This window comes from Carcharhinus amblyrhynchos, chromosome 7, assembly GCF_965287045.1.
Source record: "Carcharhinus amblyrhynchos chromosome 7, sCarAmb.v2.hapA, whole genome shotgun sequence".
NCBI classification, from domain to species: domain Eukaryota; kingdom Metazoa; phylum Chordata; class Chondrichthyes; order Carcharhiniformes; family Carcharhinidae; genus Carcharhinus; species Carcharhinus amblyrhynchos.
Genome location: NC_137330.1, coordinates 3737096 through 3761348, shown reverse-complemented (window position 1 = coordinate 3761348; position 24253 = coordinate 3737096). Strand labels below are relative to the sequence as shown.

The 24253-nt window shown below is 44.0% G+C and overlaps 1 protein-coding gene across 1 annotated transcript in view; it reads left to right on the top strand.

The window, feature by feature from the left end:
- The window catches only part of LOC145345312 (Fc receptor-like protein 3), a 52860-nt gene that overhangs the window by 99 nt on the left and 28508 nt on the right, over positions 1-24253 (top strand). Inside the window, exons 2-3 of the mRNA XM_080193128.1 lie at positions 14391-14420; positions 20600-20866. Of these exons, the coding sequence (XP_080049254.1) occupies positions 14391-14420; positions 20600-20866 (297 nt within the window). The remainder of the gene's footprint in view (positions 1-14390; positions 14421-20599; positions 20867-24253) is intronic.

Genomic DNA, 24253 nt, shown 5'->3' with positions numbered 1-24253 from the left:
CTTATATCAATCCTGCTAGATTATCAGTCATTGCATTGAAATGTCAGCTGCAGCCCTGGGAAGATTTCTATTCATGGCCAGCAGGAGCCATTCTGCATCCCCATGTGGCTGGTTTAGTGACGTTGCCCCAAAGTTATTTCTTCCTCTTTAGTTCACCAGAGCTGTGATTGTTTATCCAATCTGTGACTTCCTTTTAATAATGTTACAACAAAACCTGCTTCCATCATTGATTCAGCTGCTGTATACAGAATCATGATTTCTTGATCATTTTCTTATTCTGACTGGTTATTTTTCCAATGATCTCAGATCTGAGTCTTCTGAATGGAGAGCGGATACCTCTGAGGGTTCAGCCACTGAGTCTACATGGTTAGAACTGAGGATCACAAAGGGGGGAATCACTTTGAAAGGGTTGTACTACAGGCAGGAAATTGAGGAGCAAATATGTAAGGAGATTACAGATCGCTCCAAGAAAAATAGGCTGGTAATAGTCGGGGATTTTAACTTTCCCAACATAGACTGGGACAGCCATGGTATGAGAAGCTTGGACGGAGAGAAATTTGTTGAGTGTATTCAGGAGGAATTTTTCATTCAGTATGTGGATGGCCCAACTAGAGAGGGGGCAAAACTTGGGAAAGAAGGAAGGGCAGGTGACAGAAGTGTTAGTGAGGGATCGATCACTTTGGGACCAGTGACCATAATTCTATCAGTTTTAAGATAGCTATGGAGAATGATAGGTCTGACCCAAAAGCTAAAATCCTGAATTGGGGTAAGGTCAATTTTGATGGTATTAGATTGGAATTTTCAAAAATTAATTGGGGCAATCTGTTGGCAGGCAAAGGGATGCCTGGTAAGTGGGAGGCTTTCAAAAGTGTTGACCAGGGTTCAGGGTAAGCACATTCCTCGAAGAGTGAAGGGCAAGGCTGGTGGAAGTAGGAACCATGGATGACTCGGGATATTGAGGCCCTGGTCAAGAAGATGAAGGAGGTACATGACATGCACAGGCAGCTGGGATGAAGTGGATCCCTTGAAGAGTATAGGAGGTGTAGGAGTAGAGTTAAGAGAGAAATCAGGAGGGCAAGAGGGGGACACAAGATTGTTTTGGCAGATAAAGCAAAGGAGAATGCAAAGAGTTTCTACAAATATGTAAAAGACAAAAGAGTAACTAGGGGGAGAGTAGGGTGTCTTAAGGATCAACAACATCATTGATTTGTGGATCCACAAGAGATGGGCGGGATCCTAAATGAATATTTCTCATCAGCATTTACTGTTTGAGAAAAGCATGGATGTGAGGGAACTTGGGGAAATAAATAGTGATGTATTGAGGAGTGTACATGTTGCAGAGAAGGAGATGCTGGAAGTCTTAAAGCACATCAAGGTAGATAAATCCCCGGGACCTGATGAAACGTATCCCAAGACATAGTGGGAGGTTTGGGAGGAAATTGCCAGTCTCCTAGCAGAGATATTTGAGTCATTGATAGTCACCGGTGAGGTGCCTGCAGATTGGAGAGTGGTAACTGTGGTGCCTATGTTTAAAAAGGGCTGTAAGGAAAAGCCTGGGAACTACAGGCCAGTGAGCCTCACGTCTATGGTGGGTAAATTGTTGGAAGGTATCTTGAGAGACAGGATCGACAGGCATTAAGAGATGCAAGGACTGATTCGGGACAGTCAGCATGGCTTTGTGAGTGGAAAATTATGTCTCACAAATTTGATTGAGTTTTTTGAAGGGGTAACCAAGAAAGTAGATGAGGGCAGTGCAGCTGGTGTTGTCTACATGGACTTTAGCAAGGCCTTTCACAAGGTACCACATGATAGGTTGCTGCATAAGGTTAAATCTCACGGAGCCCAGGGTGAGGTAGCTAAATGGATACAAAATTGGCTTGATGACGGAAGCCAGAGAGTGGTTGTAGAGGTTTGTTTTTTAAACTGGAGGCCTATGACCAGTGGTGTGACTCAGGGATCAGTGCTGGACACACTGTTATTTGTCATTTATACTAATGATTTGGATGAGAATATAGGAGACATGGCGAGTAAGTTGGCAGATGACACCAAGATTGGTGGCATAGACGACAGTGAGAAAGGTTATCTCGGATTGCAACGGGATCTTGATCAATTGGGCCAGTGGACTGACATATGGCAGATGGAGTTTAATTTAGATAAATGTGAGGTGATGCATTTTGGTAGATTGAACCAGGGGCAGGACTTACTCAGTTAATGGTAGGGCACTGGGGAGAGTTACAGAACAAAGAGATTGAGGGGTACAGGTTCATATCTCCTTGAAAGTGGAGTCAAAGGTGGACAGAGTGGTGAAGAAGGCATTCGGCATGCTTGGTTTCGTTGGTCAGAATATTGGATACAGGAGTTGGGATGTCTTGTTGAAGTTGTACAAGACATTGGTAAAGCCACACTTGGAATACTGTGTACAGTTCTGGTCACCCTATTATAGGAAGGATATTATTCTTAAACTAGAAAGAGTGCAGAAAAGATTTACTAGATGCTACCAGAAGTTGATGGTTTGAGTTATAACGAGAGGCTGGATAGACTGGGACTTTTCTCTCTGGGGCATAGGAGGTTGCGGGGTGATCTTATCGCGGTCTACAAAATAATGAGGGGTGCAGATCAGCTAGATAGTCAATATCTTTTCCCAAATGTAGGGGAACCTAAAATTAGTAGGCATCAGTTTAAGGTGAGAGGGGAGAGATACAGAAGTTTCCAGAGGGACAATTTTTTCACACAAAGGATAGTGAGTGTCAGAAACAAGCTGCCAGGTGTTGTAGTAGAGGTGGGTACAATTTTGCCTTTTAAAAAGCATTTAGACAATTACATGGGTAAGATGGGTCTCGAGAGATATGGGCCAAATGTGGGCAATTGGGACTAGCTTAAGGGTTTAAAAAAAGGGCAGCATGGACATGTTAGTTTGAAGGGCCTGTTTCCATGCTATAAACCTCTATGACTCAATGAATCATAGAATCCTACAGCTCAGAAGGAGGGCATTCAGCCCATCGTGTCTGCATTGACCACAGCCCACCCAGGTCCTATCACCATAACCCTCTGCATTTACCTAGCTAGTCCTCCTGACACTAAGGGGCAATTTAGCATGGCCAACCCTCACACCTTTCGAATGTGGGAGGAAACTGGAGCACCCGGAGGAAACCCACACAGACATGGGGAGAATGTGCAACCTCCACACAGACAGTGACCCAAGCCAGGAATTGAACCCGGGTCCCCGGCACTGTGAGGCAGCAGTACTAATCACTATGCCACCATGCTACCCTAGCTACCCATGATTCAACCTTCAGGGAATGAAATGATCCCATTTCATCCATCAAAATCCTGAATGGCCATGGGCACAATTAACAAACACTGCCTGAGCATTCTGTGATACATGGTGTTAGGAACCAGACCAGAAACTCCAAGCTATTTTACAAAGTTGGCCTAAACCCCATTTGATTTTGCCATTACAGTGAAAATAAGATGTTTCGCTTGATGTATGACTCAATTGACCCACGAGGATGATTTTAACCAAACAAACTTTATTTAACAACAAAGTTAGAATATAACAAAAAGAATGAACCTAACATTTACCAATTAAGATACTTACACATGGTACAGGTAAAGCATAATCTTAAGAGCTAGCTATCTCTGTTGCTCCAATTTAAAGCCGTATCCCCATAGTCATACACCATTCTTCAGAAGTAGTTAGCACAAAAACAAGTATGCTCATGTGGTGCGTGATTTCCAGGCTTTTAACAGTTCTGGACAAAGATTTACTTTCTGGTGAGGGATAGCTCCTCAAACAGAAAAACTCCAGGGAAGTAACCCAGTCTCCAGATTTCACAGAGGGGAAAAGAGAGCTGCTGTACTCTAAAACCTTAAAACAACATCTAAAGAATATCTAAGCTTGAATTTTCTGCATGTGCCTAGTTCCACTTAAACATATGACAATATGACCTGTCAGTCATTGAATCTTAGAATCCCTGCAGTGCAGAATGAGGCCATTTGGTCCATTGGTTCTACACTGACTCTCTGACACAGTGTTTTACCCAGACTCTCTCATCTGCCCAGTCCCCACAACCCAAACATTTTACCATGACTAATACATCTAATCGACACACCTTGGTCACTTTTTTAACCATGACCAATTCCCCCCTAACTCGCACATCTTTGGAGTGTGGGAGGAAACCGGAGCACCTGGAGGAAACCCACACAGGTACGGGGAAAATGTGCAATCTCCATACAGACTGTCACCCAAGGCCAGAATTGAACCCTGTGAGGCAGCAGTGCCAACAACTGTGCCCCCATGCCGCAACTTAATCAAATCTTATTCTGAAAAACCAGTCGGGCAAGTCTCAAAAATGATCATCATGCACTAGTCCAGATGAACATATTGTCTCCATTGTGGTATCCAGAACTGAGGTTAATGGTGATACGCATGTTTCATAAAAGAATCACTGAGTACGGTTGTTTTTACTCATATTGACAAAGCAAGGATCTGAAAATCTTTCATCCATTTTGCCATGTCAACATATTTGTGGAATTTCCCAAATCCTATTCAAATTTCCAATGCCCCTTTGACCTTCATCCATTTCTACCTCCCTATATTTTCACCTACCTGAATTTTTTACTTACCTTCCTAACTATCCACCTCTCCAACCACCTTTCCATTGAACTACCTGCCTTTCCACTTACGGTAGGCTCATACAGTGCAGAGGAAGGCCATTTGGCCCATTGAGCCTGCACTGACGACAATCCCATCCAAGCCCTATCCCCATAACCTTATGTATTTACCCTGCTGATCCACCTGATACCACGGGGCAGTTGTGCATAGCCAATCAATGTAACCTGCAGTGTAGGAGGAAACTGGAGCACCCGGAGGAAACCCACACAGACAGAAAATGTGCAAACTCCATACAATCAGCTGCTAACTGCTGTGCCACCCAAAATTTATTTATTAGTGTCACAAGTAGGCTTTCATTGACACTGCAATGAAGTTACTGTGAAAATCCCCCAGTCGCCACACTCCTTGGATACACTGAGGGAGAATTTGGCACAGCCAACGCCCCGAAGCAGCATGTCTTTCAGACTGTGGGAGGAAACCAGAGCACCTGGTGAAAACCTCATGCAGACATAGAGACAGTGTGCAAACTACACAAAGACAGTTACCCAAGTCAAGAATTGAACCCAGTTCCCTGGCACTGTGAGGCAGCAATGCTAACCACTGTGCCATCGTGCGGCACCTACAATGGCCAGACTGATTGAAAGGGTGAAGTTGTGCAGGGAAATGGTCTTACAAAAAACTATCACCCTACTTACCTACCTTTCCAAATGTCCCACTGTCTTTCTACCTGCCTGTTTACCTTTGCATCCACATTTGTCTAAGTTATCCACATTTGTCTAAGTCTGGCTGTAAACATAAACCTCTTTCCAGGTAGTCACCTTCGTATAACAAAGCCAAGGGCAGGAGTCAACTCAAATTCAGTTAAACCAAACATTTCACTTTACTTAACTTTCGGCACCAATACTCATACAGACTCATAACAGTGGCAACATTTCAACTCATTTAACTGTATCCCTCTGACACTCACATTAACATTAAACATTTAATGGAAGCCCAATGCTACCCGGTTTCAGCCACGTGGCCAGGTTGCTCTCTGTGTAGATCTTCCCTCCTGTTTATTTTTTCTTCTCTGAAGATGTCTTCAGGGCACATTTGCGATAATGGGTCTTGAGATGTCACTGGAGACAAAGTCTCAAACCGTATTTTTTTCTACCCCAAACTCTCCAGCCTCCCAGAGTGTTCTCTTAGTGCACACAGAGTGCACTTAGTCACTGATATCACCAGAACACAATCACAATGTTCGCTTACAGCCAATGGAGTTAGTTGTGAATAACTCCCAAATGTTTCTGCTGAACCGCACGTAGATCACATTGTGTAACCATGTAAGGATATAGTGAGAAACTTCAGCATTGGGAAGTCTAACGTAACCCAAACAACTACCCTTATTTGGTCAGCATAGAAGAAACATCAGGTCACAGCTCACAGGACAGGTCACAATGTGCAGCAGCATTCTAACCAGCATTAAAACTTGGCCACAATTCCCAGCATGCTTGATTCCCATTGCCATCATTGCTCTCACAGTTGATATTGCTGTTATTGCTACTTTTGGTCACTGAGCCACAAAGCATAATGTTCCATTGTTCCTGAAGGTGCAGGAATGGGTTGGTGGGGCGAGGTTGTTGTTGAGTCAGGGAATAGTTTTTTTTGTAAGACCGTGGACCTGCACAACTTTATACTTCCATCTAGCCTGGCCACTATATTTCAGTAACAAGTGTTACACCTCAGAAACCACCACTCCTTTATCGTCAAGGGGCTGTCATTTTTGCTGAAATGTCCACGCTGTAGATTTTTTAAACATTTTTTTCTCAACTTCAATCCACTGAACATTATCCATTTCCCGGCACCACATATTTGGATGGATGTGAGGTTGGTGGAGATGGCGCAGAATGGTTGGAGGGATGTGGTTTTAGACAAATTGTAATTTCTCTGCTAGAAGAAAATAAGGTAGAATGCAGATTTCATAGAAGAACAGTTCTTAAAAAAAGGGAAGTTTGTTTGAAATAGCACAGTCACACAGTGGTCAGCACTGTTGCCTCACAATGCCAGGGACTCAGGTTCAGCCTTGGGTCACTGCCTGTGAGGATTTTGCACATTCTCCTAGCTGTTGAGTGGATTACCCTTGGGTGAATCTGTTTTCTCCCAAAGTCCAAAGTTATGCAGGTTAAGTGGATTGGCAATGCTAATTGCCCCTTAGTGTCAAGGGGATTAGTGGGGAAATATTTTGACTGCGGGGATACGGTCTGGATGGGTTTATTGTCGGTGCTGGCTCAATGGACTGAGTGGCCTCCTTCTGCACTTTAGGGACTCTATGAATCTGGAAGAAGGACAAATATGTAATTAAATTCTGAGATAAGGAGCAAGAGACAATGATTTAAGGTTCTGCATCAGATTTGCAAGGAAAACATGCTTTTTTCACACTGTGAATGGTACTGACTTGGAACGCAGTATCCACGAGGGCTGTACAAACAGAGACAAAGAATGAGTTTGGAAGGAATTTATTGGAATTAAGGAAATGCCGAATGGATGCATTCTGTGCCTGAAGTAACACTGTGTTTCTCTAATTCAAAGCACATTGTCCCCATGAACTCCTTCCTTTGCTTCAGCAGAGGACTAAAGCGAATCATTAAAACTCAATTTGTCTCAAAATCAAATTCATGATGAATTGAAATTTGAACAAAGTGCGAATTAACTTCCTCTCTGATTAATGTCTCTGAATCTGTCTCCACTAACATGAGTCTGATCAGCCACTGATTTTTGGATTCATTACAGTTTTTAGACATTTGAAAAGCTTACTTTAGTGTGCCACGTCAGGAGAATGGAAATATTGCAATGCTCAACAATTCCCTCGACAGAAAAAGAAATCTTCTGTTCTCTTTTGTGAAATCTTTAATTTCCTCTTTAATTACATTCACTTCTTATAATTTCTTTCAAGTTCTTTTGACATCAAAAACAAAATGCTTGGTGCAGGGAAATACAAAATAGAAACTTAGCACGTTAGTCACAAGGGATGTGTCAGTTTGTGGTTCATTTGATTAGTTATGCTTTTATAACAACATCTCAAGTTCCCCTTTATTGTATTTCTCGTGCTTGCTGATAATACTTCATTCCTGAGTTCTTTTTGGTCATGACTGAATGCTTAAACTGCTGGATAAACTGCACTTCTGTGCTCTGTCAAGTTACAGAATCTATTTATTCCGTTTTCCGGGGATTAACTGACTTGGGTTTAGTCTCTTCCTCCTTCACAGTAACTGCTGTGAGGTTCTCCGCTTCAGTGGCAAAAATAGAAAGACAAATTATTCTTTGAACTGTGTAAATTTTGAGGGGTGGAAACTCAGCAGAGCCTTGGTGTCCTGGTGCATCAGTCACTGAAAGTAAGCGTGCAGGTACAGCAGACAGTGAATAAGGCAAATGGTATGTTGGTCTTCATACTGAGAGGATTTGAATATAGGAATAGGGATGTTTTACTGCAATTGTTTCGGGCATTGGTGAGGCCACAATTGGAGGAATACATGCAATTTTGGTGTCCTTATCTGAGGAAGGGTGTCCTTGTTATCGCGGAAGTACAGTGCAGATTTACCAAGCTGATATCTGGGAAAGCAAATGTTTCATATGAAGAGACACTAGGTCGGTTAAGATTGTATTCATTGGAGTTTAGAAGAGAGAGAGGGGATTTCAAACAGACTGATAAAATTTTAACAGGGTTAGACAGGGTACATTCAAATAGAATGATCCCGATGGTGGGGGAGTCCAGAGTTAGGGGTCATAGTTTGGTGATAAGAGGTAAACCTTTTTGAACTGAGACGAGAAGAAACTTCTTCACCCAGAGGGTGGTGAATTTGGGGAATTCACTACCGCAGAATGTAACTGAGGCCAAAACACTGTCTGATTTCAAGAAGAAATTAGATATCGCTCTTGGGGCTAAAGGGATCAGGGAATATTGGGAGGATGGGGGTCAGGATATTGAATTGGATTATCATCAATGACTAAAGTGAGTGGTGGAGCAGATTCAAAGGGCTGAATGGCCTCTTCCAGCTTGTATTTGCTATGTTTCTATATCACTGCTTCCTGTTTGAAGACCTCACATTATCCCTTGATTCTTTTGTTTTTTGATTGCCTTTTATCAGATTAACGATGTGAACAATTAATACCATTTATATAGATGATCTGGAGGAGGGAACCGAGTGTATGGTGTCGAAATTTGCTGATGACACCAAGATTGGTGGAACGGCAAATTGTGCGGAGGGTGTGGAGAGTCTGCAGAAGGATCTAGATAGGCTGGGCGAATGGGCCAGGGAATGGCAAATGGAATTTAATGTTGGCAAGTGTGAGGTTGTCCACTTTGGTAGGAATAATGGTAGGAAGGACTATTACTTACATGGCGAAAAACTGCAGCAGGCGACGGTGCAGAGGGACCTCGGGGTCCTTGTGCATGAGTCGCAAAAACCCAGCCTGCAGGTGCAGCAGGTGGTCAGGAAGGCAAAGGGGGTGCTGGCCTTCATAGCGAGGGGGATTGAATATAAAAGTAGGGAGGTCTTGCTGCGGCTGTATAGGACACTGGTGAGGCCACAGCTGGAGCACTGTGTGCAGTTTTGGTTGCCGTACTTACGCAAGGATATTTTGGCCTTGGAGAGAGTGCAGAGGAGGTTTACTAGGCTGATACCGGAGTTGAGGGGGTTGAGCTATGAGGAGAGGCTGAATAAACTAGGCTTGTACTCGTTAGAGTTTAGAAGAATGAGGGGAGATCTCATTGAGACGTATAAGATGATGAATGGGATGGATAGGATAGAGGTGGAGAGACTCTTCCCGCTCAGAAAGGACAGTAGGACTAGGGGGCACAGCCTCAAGATAAAGGGGGGGCGGTTTAGAACAGAGTTGAGGAGGAACTTCTTCACCCAAAGGGTGGTGAATCTCTGGAATTCTCTGCCCGTTGAAGTGGTGGAGGCTGCCTCACTAAATATATTTAAGACGCGGGTTGATGGGTTTTTGATAAGCGAGGGGATTAAGGGTTATGGGGAGAGGGCGGGAATGTGAAACTGAGCCACAACAGATCAGCCATGATCTTATTGGGCGGCAGGGCAGGCTCGAAGGGCTAGATGGCCTACTCCTGCTCCTATTTCTTATGTTCTTATTAGCCACACATCCAACAGTATTTTTACCTTCGATCCGAAGAGATTACGAACATAAGAAATAACAGTTGACCATTTTGCCCATTTGCCCTCTCCGCCATTCAATACTATCATTTCTTGGGCTTCAACTCACTTTTCCCGCCTTCTCCCAGTGTCCCTTAATTCCTCCAGAGACCTCAAATCCAATTCTCACAGCCACAAATATATTCGAGGATGCAACATTCACAATCCGCTGGGTAAGAGAATTCCAAAGGCTCACAACCCTTTGGGTTAAGAAATAGCTCCTCATCTCAGACCTAAATTATCGGCTGCCTTAGTCCTTACTCTAAGACTATCTCCCCCCCGCCGCTTCACCTCCCTCCTTCCCCCCTCCTCCTCTCCTCCACTCTTCCAGGAAATAGGTGGAACAGTCACCCAAATTTATGCCAGAGATATGAGTGCAGCTCCTGGTTGGAAAAATGATGGTCAATAAATGTGTCTCTGTCTTTGGTTTTGGCTCTTTATATACTGTTGCCCTGAAATTAAGCTGGACAAGCTATGAATATTGTACAATTCATTCCCATTTCTATCAATTTAGTAGACTGTATTCGCTGTTTACACAATGGCCTCTGTAATCCTAGGCAGACCACCCGTAGACTGGATGAGGACTGGATCACCTCTTGTTCAGTCCCCCCTGAGCTTCCGGCTTCTTGTAATTTAGTTTCTCCCCTTGCTTCCTCTGGGACATCTCTGTCATTGCTCTGCTGCAGAGTTCGATTGGAGATCAGCGCAAGCTCTGGGGAAATTATCTCATATTTTGATTCACCAATGTACAACCTTCTGGCCTTTACAAAACTTTCTGCAAATCGAAATTGTAACCTCACCTTTCATCTTGATACTTTTTTTTATCAGCTTAGAGTCATAGTCAGGTGGATAAAAGTGGGGAACGCTAAAGATAAAAACAAAATACTGTGGATGCTGGAATCTGAAACCAAAAGAGAAGATGCTGGAAAATCTCAGCAGGTCTGGCAGCATCTGTTAGGAGGGAAAAGAGCTGACATTTCGAGTCCAGATAACTCTTTGTCAAAGTTATAATGCATAGAAAGTGGGAGATATTTATATTGTAAGGTGAGCGAATGAAAGATGATATCCGGGATAGGTCAGCCTTAGAAAAGAGGTTAAATTATAAAATTGTCACAAAGCAGAAGGATAGTAGCAGCATGAGTGATGTAAAATAGTCCATCATAGCTTTTTAAATGCATTTATTTTGTATATCCCGTTGTGATCATTTATGATTGATGCAGATTTTTATTCGATGAACTTTCAATCCTTCTAATTACATCAATTTCATTTGAATGCCACCTCCTAATTGCTGATAATTTATTCATCGAGGAGGTTATTTATTTCTGGCCTGTCATTCTGGTTAGCCGCAATCACTCAATCTCTGTCCACAGAATTCTGACTCTCACTAAATTCACGATGTAATGTATCTACCATTCGGAGGTCAATTTGTGAAAGCTTTGGTCAACAAACTCTGAGCTTTATCATTTCTCCAGTGCTTGACCATACATAACCACTCCAGGCTTGCAAAACTCAAAGCATTGTGTCCAACATTAGGTGGCACTCAGCAATGAGGTAGCACTTGCTGACTAATCCTGAAATTCACTGTTAAACCAATATCAGTCCACCTTGCACTGTGGCACTCAAAGCCATAGGGATTCACACACACTTCTTTTTTTCTGTGCAAATAGAATAATTATGTCAATGCATTGAGTATTTCTCACTGAAACAAAGGTTTGGGAAGGCTGCCATTCCCTGGTTCATTCCTCATGGCAATGCCTTGATTTATAAATGGTAACCTTCCTCTTTGAGTTTGAGGAACTGCTCACATTTAACATATTCTCTGGTCTGTTCTTCATGCTGTCCCCTTCCCTTCAGAGTTCACTTGCCAGCCGGTCAGCACTCTCTAAACTGCTGTTCACTTTGCTGTTTGCTGTTCTTGCACACCAGGCCAAATGGGCGCAAGATAATAAGCTTCAATGGAAAGTCTCTAATTTCAGCAGAACACCAGTGGTTATATCATTGAAATGGCAACTTGCAGGTACAGCACTTACCAAGTCTGGGGCCACTCACAGGAGATTGATTGGCAAAAGCAAATACACACTTTCTATAACAAAACAACTCTTACAGACAGTGTATTGTAAATGTATAGCTCACAGATCAATGTCTTGTAAATGTGGGAAGTATGGTTATATACAATCAGTGGCGTAGTTGTATTGTCGGTGGACAAGCAATCCAGAGACAGAGTAATGCTCTGGGGAACCCGGATTCGAATCCACACCATGGCAGATGGTAAAATTTGAATTCAGTAAATCTGAGACTAGAAGTCTAATGATGACCATGAAACCGTTGTTGTAAAAAATGTATCTGGTTCACTATTGTACTTTAGGGAAGGAAATCTGCAGTCTGTAACTGGTCAGGCCTACATATGACTCCAGACTCACTCTTCAATTGTAATTGCTTGCGAACCACATAAAATAGAAGCAGGATTAGGCCATTCAGAGCTTCTTGTGTTCTCTGACTTTCCCACAAGATGTAGACTCTTCCACTGTTAACTTTGGCTATCAAACATAGGAGGAGGCCAACCGGCTCTTCTAACCTGCTCTGCCATTCATCACCATCATGGCTGATCGTCCAACTCAATCGCCTAATTCACATCTCTCTGAATGAAGAAATTCCTCATAACCTCATTATTAAATGGTCTCTCCTTTACTCTGAGATGGTAGCCCCTGATGTTGGACCCACCAGCAAGGGGAAACATCCTTTTTACATCTTTCCAGTTATGACACATAAGAGGCTTGGATGATTCAGAGATCGCCTCTCAGTTATTGAAACTCTCGTGAAAATGCGCACAGTTCTTCAATCTCTGCTGATAAAATAATCACACCATCACAGAATTCACTTAGTGGCACTCCCCCTGGAGTGGTTATATCCTTCGTCTGCAATGGACAGCAACATTACCAATAATACTCCATATTCAATCTGACCAAGACTTTGTACAATTTCAACACAAACTCTTTACCCCTGTACTCAAATGCTTTTGCATTGGATGCCAAAACTGCAAATGTTTAACTTATGATCTGTGTAAAAATCAGTGATTTACATGAAAAATATTCGTGTCCCTAACGTGAATCCCTGTGAAACAACACTGGATATTCTCCAGTAAGGAAACCAGTTGTTCAAAATTAATCATTTTTTTGTCCTTGATCGGAGAGATGGGAACAACCTCACACCCTCATCAACACTCTCCTCTTGGAAGAAAGCAAGCTTTCGAACATACTCACTCACTCGCATGCACACACATAGAATCCCTACAGTACAGAAGGAGGCCATTCGGCCCATTAAGCCTTCACTGATAACAATTCCATAATTCCCCCTAACTCCACATATTCACCCTGCTAATCCCCCCAAAATTAGTGTCAATTCGGCAATCAACCTAACCCGCACGTCCTTTGGGTGTGGGAGGAAACTGGGACACCTGGAGGAAACCAACACAGTCACGGGGAGAACATACAAACTCCACACAGGCAGTGATCCAAGCAGGGAATCGAACCCCCGTCCCGGGTGCTGTGAGGCAGCAGTGCTAACCACTGTGTCACAGTGCCACCCTTACATACTTTTGCTCACACACTCATATGTACACACGCATACACACGCACATGCACACATACACATTCATACACACACACGCACACACATACAAAGACGCACATACACGAGGTACACAATTTCTCGCCCTCTGCTGCGGATACATGTGCGGTAAAACACATACACACACAAACACACAAAGAATCCCCCAATCTCTCTCTCATGCTCACACACTCATACATTAACACACACACATACAATACACATTCGTGAACACGCATTCACACACACTCTCTCATACAGAAAAGCACTCATACTCAAACACAATTACACACTAATTCTCACTCACTCACACATCCCCGTCCATCACCGCCTCCCCCACCCCCCGCCCCGCCCCCGCAACCCCACTGGCACACACACACACATTTGTGCACATAATTACTCTGTCTCTCTCTGTCTCTGTCACACAAAGACTAAGGTGGCACGGTGGCACTGTGGTTAGCACTGCTGCCTCACAGTGCCAGGGAGTGGGTTCAGTTCCTGGCTTGAGTCACTGTCTGCGGTGAGTCTGCACATTCTCCTCATGTCTCAGTGGGTTTCCTGTGGGTGCTCTGGTTTCCTCCCATATCCCAAAAGATGTGCTGGTTAGGTGCATTGGAAATGCTAAATTCTCCCTACAGTGTACCAAAACAGGTGTCAGAGTGTGGTAACTAGGGGATTTTCACAGGAACTTCACTGCAGTGTTCATATAAACCTACTTGTGACACTACTAAATAAACACACACACTTCACTAACTGACAGCTGTTGGTCTATTTCAAGGGATTGTATCATAAGTATTTTAATTTTGAATCACAAAATCATCACATTACAAAGTTCTGTTTTAGCACATGAACTAAGAACAGACAATGATAAATTTCTAACTTTTCCCGGTTAACTAAAATTTTCTGGGGTTTTTTTCTGAATGGAAAATCACAGCAATCAACGCAATCTCAAATATGATATTTCTGTTTGTATTTTTCAGTGGAAATGGTGTTTCTGATGACAGCGCAAGGTATGTTAAATTTAAAACAGTTCATAATCTTTTAAAGAGCAGCTAGGTAGTCAATGGCCATCATTTGTTTCACAGCGCCAGGGACACAGGTTCAATTCCAGCCTTCAGTGACTCTCTGTGTGGAGTTCTCCCTGTGTCTGTATGGATTTCCTCCAGGTGCTCCGGTTTCCTCCCACACTCCAAAGATAGAGTTAGGTTGACTGGCCATGCTAAATTACCGCTCAGTGCTAGGACGAGGAGCAGGGTAAATATGGGGACTTAACGGAATATAGGGATAAGGCCTGATTGTTGTTGGTGCGGGTTTGGTGGGCCGAATGGCCTCCTTCTGCACTGTAGGGACTCTATGATTCTATGCTATGGGATTCCTTGATTGTATAACTGTTCCCGCTGTTGCTGGGTCAAAATTCTGGAATCCCTCCCTATCAATAGTGTGAATATGTCCAGACTATTTGCACTGTAGCAGTCCAAGATGTGTGACAACCACTTTTTTCTTTGACAATGAAAGATACATGATATAAATGCTTTTCACGCTCCATGATGGAATAAAAAGTAGTCTTTCTTGACATATGGCAGCATGATGGCACAGTGGTTAGTACACTGCTGCCACAGATCACCAAGGACTCGAGTTCAATTCTGGTCTTGGGTGACTGTTTGTGTGGAGTTTGCACATCTTCCTCATGTCTGCGTGGGTTTCCTCCCACAGTCCAGAGATGTGCCAGCTAGGTGGATTGTCCATGCTAAATTGCCCCTTAGTGTCCAAAAATGCGTAGGTAAGGTGGATTGGCCATGGGAAATTTCCCATTTTTTGTCCAGTGATGTGAAAGTTAGGTGGATTAGCCAGGCTGACTTGTCTCTTAGTGTCCAAAGGTGTGCGGGTTTTGTAGATTAACCTAAGGTATATTGCCTTAGTGTCCAAAATTGTATGTGTTAGGTGGATTGGTCATGGTAAATTGCCCCTTAGTGTCCAAAGATGTGCGGGTTAGATTGATTAACCATGCTAAATATGTCCCCTTTGTGCCCAAAGATGTGCTGGTTAGATGAATTGGCCATGCTAACTTACCCCTTAGTGTCCAAAAATGTGCAGGTTAGGTGGATTAGCCGTGGTAAATTGCCCCTTAGTGTCAGAAAATGTGTAGGTTCAGTAGATTGGCCCTGCTGAATGCCCCTTAATGACCAAGGATGTACAAGTGGATTTAGCAGGATAAAGTTACGGGGATAGGTGCTGGATGGGATGAACTGTTGGAGAGTTGGGCTGAATAGTCTCCTTCTGCAGGGTATGAAGGATAAGACTCTATATCAAGCTTATTCAATGTCCCATGAAGCCCTTTGGTAGCACATTTTTTATTATTGCAGGAATGGCAATATCTAAATACTTGTTATTAGAGTTTCCGTTGAAGATTACACAATAACCATCTCCAGTTGACCCAGATATGTCGGGAAGTTCCTTTCCCATCAGCAGAAACTATTTTTGGCTGGACAGCTTTCTCTTTCCTCTTAAGATGGTCGTGTGATCACTGAATTGCAGAACTGCATGAGGACCCTGTTTTGTCAGGCAGAGTTCTTGGCAAAACATGGTGCACAAGTCGGAATGTGTCAATCAAACAAAGGGAAGCCAGGAAAGACATAATGAAAAATCCAATGTTATGTATTCATTCAGAAGATGTGGGCCCCACTGGTAGAATCATAGAATCCTTCAGTGCAAAAGGAGGTCATTTGGCCCATTGAGTCTGTACTGACTACAATCTCTGCCAGGCCCTATCCCCAGACATTTACCCTACCTAGTACCCCTGACACTGAAAGGCAATTTGGCGTGGCCAATCCACCTTACTCACACATCTTTGGACTGTGGAAGGAAACTGGAGCACCCAAAGGCAGCCCACGCAGACATGGGGAGAACATGCAAATTCCACACAGAAAGGAAAGCAAGCCAGGAATTGAAGCCGGGTCACTGGCGCTGTGAGGTGGCAGTGCTAACCACTGTGCCACCGTGCTGCCCCATTTGTTGACCATCCCTTAACTGAGTGGTTTTGTGTGCCATTTTAAAGAACAATTAAGACCTAACCATGTTGCAGTATGCCTGCAGTCAAAAGTAGACCAGACCAGGTTTGCAAAAATGGTTCGTGTGTTCAGGAACCAGTTGAGTTTTTACAACATAGTTCCCAGGTGGGATCTGGGTGTCACGCTGCGTGAATCGCAAAATGTCAGTACGAAGGATACATCAGTCGTTAAAAAAGTTTATTCAACACAAAAGTAGGGATGTTCTATTTCAGATATACAGGACATTGATGAGACCAAATCAAGAGCGTTTCATACACTGGTGATTTCCTTAGTTAAGAAAGGATGTAAATGCTTTTGAAACAGTTCGGAGAAGGTTTACTCAGCTAATTCTTGAAAAAGATGGTTTGTCTTATAAGGAATGTGTGGATCGGTTAATCTTGTATCCGCTGGAGTTTAGAAGAATAAGAGGTAACTTGACTCAATCACATTCGATCCTGAGGGTCTTCACAGAGTGGATGTGGAGAGGATGTTTTCTCTTGTGGGAGGATGTAGAACTTGGGGGTTACTCTTTAATATGAGGGGTTCCTCATTTTGGACAGTTCATGTTTTACCCAGGAGTACCACCCAGAAAGAAAAGACAGGGTTACATAGAACATTACAGCGCAGTGCAGGCCCTTCGGCCCTCAATGTTGTGCCGACCTGTGAAACCAATCTAAAGCCCATCTAACCAACACTATTCCAATTATCCAATGACCATTTAAATGCCGTTAAAGTTGGCGAGTCCACTACTGTTGCAGGCAGGGCATTCCACACATTTACTACTCTCTGAGTAAAGAACCTACCTCTGACATCTGTCCTATATCTATCACCCCTCAATTTAAAGCTATGTCCCCTCGTGCTAGCCATCACCACGAAAAAGGCTCTCACTGTCTACCCTATCTAATCCTCTGATCATCTTGTATGCCTCCATTAAGTCACCTCTTAACCTTCTTCTCTCTAACGAAAACAGTCTCAAGTCCCTCAGCCTTTCCCCACCATACCAGGCAACATCCTGATAAATTTCCTCTGCACCCTTTCCAATGCTTCCACATCCTTCCTGTAATGTGGTGACCAGAACTGAACGCAATTCTCCAATTGCAACCTCACCAGATGAAACATGACCTCAAGGCTCCAAAACTCAGTCCCTACACCAGGGTTGGAATGATAACAGTGGTTCATTCCTCGCAAGTGTGATGTGTGAAAATGTGAGGAGTGGGAGAGGACGAGAGAATTTAAATGGGGAGAGATTGTAAAACTCAGTGGTGTGGAGGGAACGGGCTATCCTGTGTTACAATCCTTGCTAATGTTATAACTGGATGGGAAGGCCCCAGATTGGAACCCTGGCTCTGAAGACCAGAACTTTTACTCTTCTTAAATAATTCTTTTTTAGTTTATTTGTTAGTGTCACAATTAGGCTGACATTAACAACACATTGAATTTACTGTGAAAATCCCCTAGTCGCCCCACTCTGCCGCCTGTATGGGTTCACTGAGGGAGAGTTTAGCATGGCCAAAACGCCTAACCAGCATGTCTTTTGGACTGTGAGAAGAAACCAGAGGAAACCCACACAGACACGAGGAGAACGTGCAGACTCTGCACAGGCAGTGATCCAAGTCGGGAATCGAATCCGGGTCCCTGGTGCTCGTGCCAACAAACGTGGAGGAAGCACTAATAAATTGTAAGAACAAGAGAAAAATATTAAATGTAACATATGGAATGCTGCTTTATTCCTCCTTTAGCTCAACCAATACGTGTAGGATTTAGGACTGACATGGATGATAAAGTGTTTTTGAAGCTATAAGGGTCTCATTAGCTCAAAGATGTTGTTTGTGGATTTCCCCTCAGAATATCCCCAGATTATTGTTATGTGAGAGTTTCCAAGCTCCACTCCAAAAATACACTTTAAAATCTTCTCTCCTAGCTATAGATTCAAAGAGTGATGCGGATTTCCAAATCCAGTTCGCTTTTTCCAATGATCTGTTAAACCAGAGTTTCCACTCCTTTCCCTGCAGTAGGATCGAGCGAGGATTTAGGGTGAATTCTTTCAGGTTTTCACTCTTACACCAATCTTGATATCCAGTCAATGCTTTATAATTTATTTATATAAAATTGTATGGTGGCAGAGGGGTTAGCATTTCTGCCTCACAGTGCCAGGGATCCGGGTTCAATTCCCACTTCAGTCACTGTCCATGTGGAGTTTGCACACTCTCCCCATATCTGCGTGGGTTTCCTCTGGGTGCTCTGGTTTCCTCTCACTGTTCAAAAGACGTGCTGGTTAGACATATTCTCCCCATGTCTGCGTGGGCTGTCTTTGGGTGCTCCGGTTTCCTCCGGGTGCTCCAGTTTCCTCCCACACTCCAGAGGTGTACAGGTTAGGTTGATTGGCCATGCTAAATTGCCCCGAGTGTCAGGGTGGGCTAGCTAGGGTAAATGCATGGGATTGGGGGTAGCATGGGATTGTTGTTGGTGCAGGATCAATGGGCTGAATGGCCTCCTTCTGTGAATTCTATGATTTTATGATTTTTCAATCCTTTGATTGCTTTCAGGAAAGCTTTTCCCTGGTGTCCTCGGCTTTGTCGGGTGCTCCTGATCAGAATCCTGTTCCATTTCTCAGTCTCTTCTTTGTTCTGGTTACATCCAGACCTTCAGGAAACTTGTCTTCATTTTCCCTAGATTAATAATTAGTTGCCCTTCAGTTCTTTGGCACTGTCTGTCTGAACCATGTCGCCCGCTGCTTCCAGCTTCCAGCTAAATGAAAGAAGAAACAAAGCTTCTCTTTCTATCCCCTAACGCCTTCCAAACCCCACAGCCCCCACCTCATAACCCCCCACCCCTCCATCCCTCCCGCCCCGGCTACCCCCACCCACCATCTCCCTGTCCTCACACCTCCATACCCCTACCTTCACTCCCTTACCCCACCTCTCCATCATTCCACCCCTGTCCCCCCCATACTAGGCTCAGCTTCCTACTGCCCACCCTCATCTCCCTATTTCCATACCTCCCTACCCCCAGACCCCTAACCACCACCACCTCCCCGCCCCTTAACCCTCACCATCCCCCCCACATTCCTCACCCCTGTCCCTCACCCCCTATCCCTCAACCGCTCCTCCCTACCTCTGACCCCCATCCTCCCACTGCCCCTCCCCTCCCTGCACCCCACTACCACCTCCCACCTTCCCACCTCCACTACCCCACCCAGACCTCCCCACAACCCTACCCCCACCACCACCCACTGCCTTCCATCAGGATCTACTGGCTGTTTGAGTAAAACATCACCAGCCATTGAGCCATGGGGGCTAAAAGCAAAATACAGAGGATGCTGGAATCGGAAAGGAAAACAGAAAATGCTGCAAAATCTCAGCAGGTCTGACAGCCTCTGTGGAGAGAGAATAGATGTGGAGATGTCAGCGTTGGACTGGGGTAAACACTTTAAGAAGTTTGACAACACCAGCTTTAAGTCCAACCGATTTATTTGATAGAAAGCTTTCGGGATTTGTCTGAGGCTAATGCTCTCCATTCACCTGACGAGGGGGCAAACCCCGAAAGCTTGTGAGTTTACTATTAAATAAATCGGTTGGACTTAGACCTGGTGTTGTCAGACTTCTTACTGAGAGAGAATAGAACAGTAAGAAGTCTCAGAACACCAGGTTAAAGTCCGACAGGTTTATTTGGCAGCACTAGCTTTTGGAGTCTCCAGCTCCTTCATCAGGTGAATGAGGACTTGTGTTCACAAAAAAACACAAACTCAATTTACACGATAATGGTTGGAATGCGAGTCTTTACAGGTAATCAAGTCTTAAAGGTAAAGACAGTGTGAGTGGAGAGAGCATTAAGCACAGGTTAAAGAGATGTGTATTGTCTCCAGACAGGACAGTTAGTGAGGTTTTGCAAACCCAGGCAAGTCATGGGGGTTACAGGTAGTGCGACATGAACCCAAGATCCTGGTTAAGGCCGTCCTCATGTGTGCGGAACTTGGCTTCCAGCTTCTGCTCAGAGAATAGAGCCAACGTTTGGAGTCTGGATAACCCTTTGACAGATCCAATGATCAACACTTGTGGTGAATGAGAATGAATGTTGTTGCACACAGGACGATCGAGTCATGGAAATATCATTTGCTATTTGTTTGCTATTGGCCTTCACAGAACTGCCTGTGCCACCGAAACTGACAGTGGATCCTCCCTGGGACGGATTCCTGACTGGTGACAGGATCACTCTCAGATGTGATGCTGGAAAGAATCTGCGCTCCCGGAATTATATGTGGAAAATAAATAATCAGAGTGACATCATCGGGGAGGAAAGCTATATCGTCGAGGCAGCTAATAAGGGCAATAATGGAGTGTATACATGTAAAAAAAAAGGGCCGAATCTGAGCACACTCTATAGTAACATCGTTCACGTGAAAATCGCTGGTAAGTTACATTGCACTAAATATTCTTTCAGTATTTTAACCTTTTATCAATTAAACTATTGACTGAAGCAACATTTCTGAAAAATTTCAGGAAATAGTAGCTATACAAAAATAGACATTTTGCTCGTGTAGATGTACTAGTGTAAACTTTACCCACAAGCATAACAATATTACAGATAATTATGCTTAAATGCCGTCCCTGTAGATGTAACTCGTATAGAAAGGCACCAACTGTGAAGTTGGATTTTTCAAATGCTAACTATCGTCAAATGAATTCATGGAGTTTACATTGGAGGAAGCCAAGGATCATCTCAGAATCCATAGGATCCCTACACTGCAGGAGGAGGTCATTCGACCCACCCACACTGACCATAATCCCACCCAGGCCCTAATCCCGTAACCCCTCATATTTACCCTGCTAAACCCCCTGACACTAAGGTTAATTTAGCATGGCCTAACCTGTACATTTTTGGACAGTGGGAGGGAACTAGATCACCCAGAAGAAACCCACGTAGACACAGGGAGAATGTGCAAACACCACACAGACAGTTACCCAAGACCAGAATTGAACTGGGTTCCTGGTGCTGTGAGGCAGCAGTGCTGACTACTGTGCCACAGATCGACCCCTGCCACCATGAGAACTTCACATCCAGCCCCCTGTACCTCCTCTGTATTATGTCTGACCTATCTGCAGGCTGCAGATGCCCTAAGTAACTGTGAATGCTCCACAAACCACGTTCCATCACATCAATCATCTGTTATACCTCCTATTGTTCAACTGATTGTCTTTGAGCACATTGAGCATTGAGTGGAGACTGCAGCAGGCGGTCAGTGGTATCAGCGTCGTTAGAGGCAGCGATCCGGGGTGAATTCCTAACCTTCAATGTTGTTTCCTTGACAAGAGCAAATGAAATGACTTGGGGAGAGAATGGGGTGGGATTCATAGAAATATAGGAACATTCATAAAAAACATAAAAACATGGAGGAGGAGACCACTCAGCTCTTTGAACCTGCTCCACCGTTCATTATGATCAGGGCTGATCACCAAAATCAGTATTTGATCCCGCTTTCCCATGTTCCCAGTATCCTTGGATCCCCATCGCCCCAAGAGCAAAATCTCGCTGCTTCTTGAAAACATTCAATGTTTTGGCCTCGACTATATTTTGTGGTCACGCATTCCACAGGCTGACCACCCTCTGGGTGAAAGGAATCCTCCTCATCTCTGTCCAGAACTGTCTACCCTGTATCCTCAAACTGTGATCCCTGATTCTGGATGCTTCCACAGTTGGGAACATCCTTCCTTCATCTACCCTGTCTGGTTCTGTTAGAATTTTATAGGTTTCTATAAAATCCCCCTCATTCTCCTGAACGCCATTGAATATAATCCTCACTGACTTTAATCCTAAAGGTAGCTAATTCCCTGGGACCTGATGAAGTGTATCCCAGGACATTATGGGAGGCTAGGGAGGAAATTGTGGGTCCCCTAGCCAAGATATGTGAATCATCGATAGTCACAGGTGAGGTGCCTGAAGATTGGAGAGTGGCAAATGTTGTGCCTTTGTTTAAAAAAGGGCTGTAAGGAAAAGCCTGGGAACGACAGGCCAGTGAGCCTTACATATATTGTGGGTAAATTGTTGGAAGATATTTTGAGAGAAAGGATCGACAGCCATTTAGAGATGCAAGGACTGATTAGAGACAGTCAGCACAGCTTTGTGAGTGGAAAATCATATCTCACAAATTTAATTGAGTTTTTTGAAGGGGTAACCAAGAAGGTAGATGAGGGCAGTGCAGTTGATGTTGCCTATATGGACTTTAGCAAGGTTTTTGGCAAGATACTGCATGGTAGGTTGTTGCATAAGGTTAAGTCTCACAGGAGCCAGGGTAAGGTGTCTAAATGGATCCAAAATTGGCTTCTTGACAGAATAAGAAGTCTCACAACACCAGGTTATGACGCTTCACGTCGTTAGTGTACGCTTAAACTGGACTATCTGACGGGCAACATGACAGCTCAGTGACTATCACTGTTCGCTGTGCAGATACATGGATTTGGGTCGGTGTCTGTGGGAGTTTGCACATTCTCCCCGTGATTGTGTGGGTTTTCTCCGGGTGCTCCGGTTTCCTCCCACACCCCAAAAACGTGCCCTTGGTGTAACAAATCGTCCCTAAATTAGTCTTCCCTCAATCTTCCCCAATAGGTGTAGACAAAGGTCATGGGTAGAGGAGGTACTGTTAAAATGGCGGCGTGGGCTCGTTGGGCCAAAGGGCCTGTTTCCTGTGCTGTATTGCTCTTTGTTCTTTGTTATAGTCTAACCAGTTAATTTGATAGTAATGCCACAAGCTTTCGGAAATGGTGTGCCTTCGTCAGGTGTGTGGAAGGAATCTTAGATCAAATAAATTGGTTGGACTTTAACCTGGTGTTGTGAGACTTCTTTCTGTGTTTACCCCAGTCCAATGCCGGCATCTCTACTTCTTGCCATAAGCCAAAGGGTGATTGTAGAGAATTGTTTTTCAAACTGGAGGCCTGTGATCAGCGGTGTGCCTCAGGGATCAGTACTGGGTCCACTGTTATTTATCATTTATATTAATGATCTGGATGAGAATGTAGGGGGCATGGTTTGCAGATGACACTATAATTGCTGGCATAGTGGGCGGTGAAGAAAGTTATCTCTGATTGCAATGCGATCTTGATCAATTGGGCCAGTGGGCTACGAATGGCAGATGGAGTTTAATTTTAGATAAATGCGAGGTGATGCATTTAGGTAGATTGAACCAGGAGCAGGACTTACTCAGTTAATTGTAGGGCACTGGGGAGAGTTACAGAACAAAGAGATCTAGGGCTACATGTCCATAGCTTCTTGAAAGTGGAGTCAAAGGTGGACAGAGTGGTGAAGAAGGCATTCGGCATGCTTGGTTTCATTGGTCAGAACATTGAATACAGGAGTTGGGACGTCTTGTTGAAGTTGTACAAGACATTGCTAAGGCCACATTTGGAATACTGTGTGCAATTCTGATCACCCTATTATAGAAAGAATATTATTAACCTAGAAAGAGTGCAGAAAAGATTTACTAGGATGCTACTGGGACTTGACGGATTGAGTTATAAGGAGAGGCTGAATAGACTGGGATTTTTTTCTCTGGAGCATAGGAGGCTGTGGGATGACCTTACCGAGGTCTATAAAATAATGAGGGGCATAGACAAGCTAGTCAATATCTTTTCCCAAAGGTAGGGGAGTCTAAAACTAGAGGCCATAGGTTTAAGATGAGCGAGGAGAGATACAAAAGTGTTTAGAGGGGCAATTTTTTCACGCAGAGGGTGGTGAGTGTCTGGAAACAGCTGCCAGAGGTAGTAGTAGAGGCACGTACAATTTTATCTTTTAAAAAGCATTTA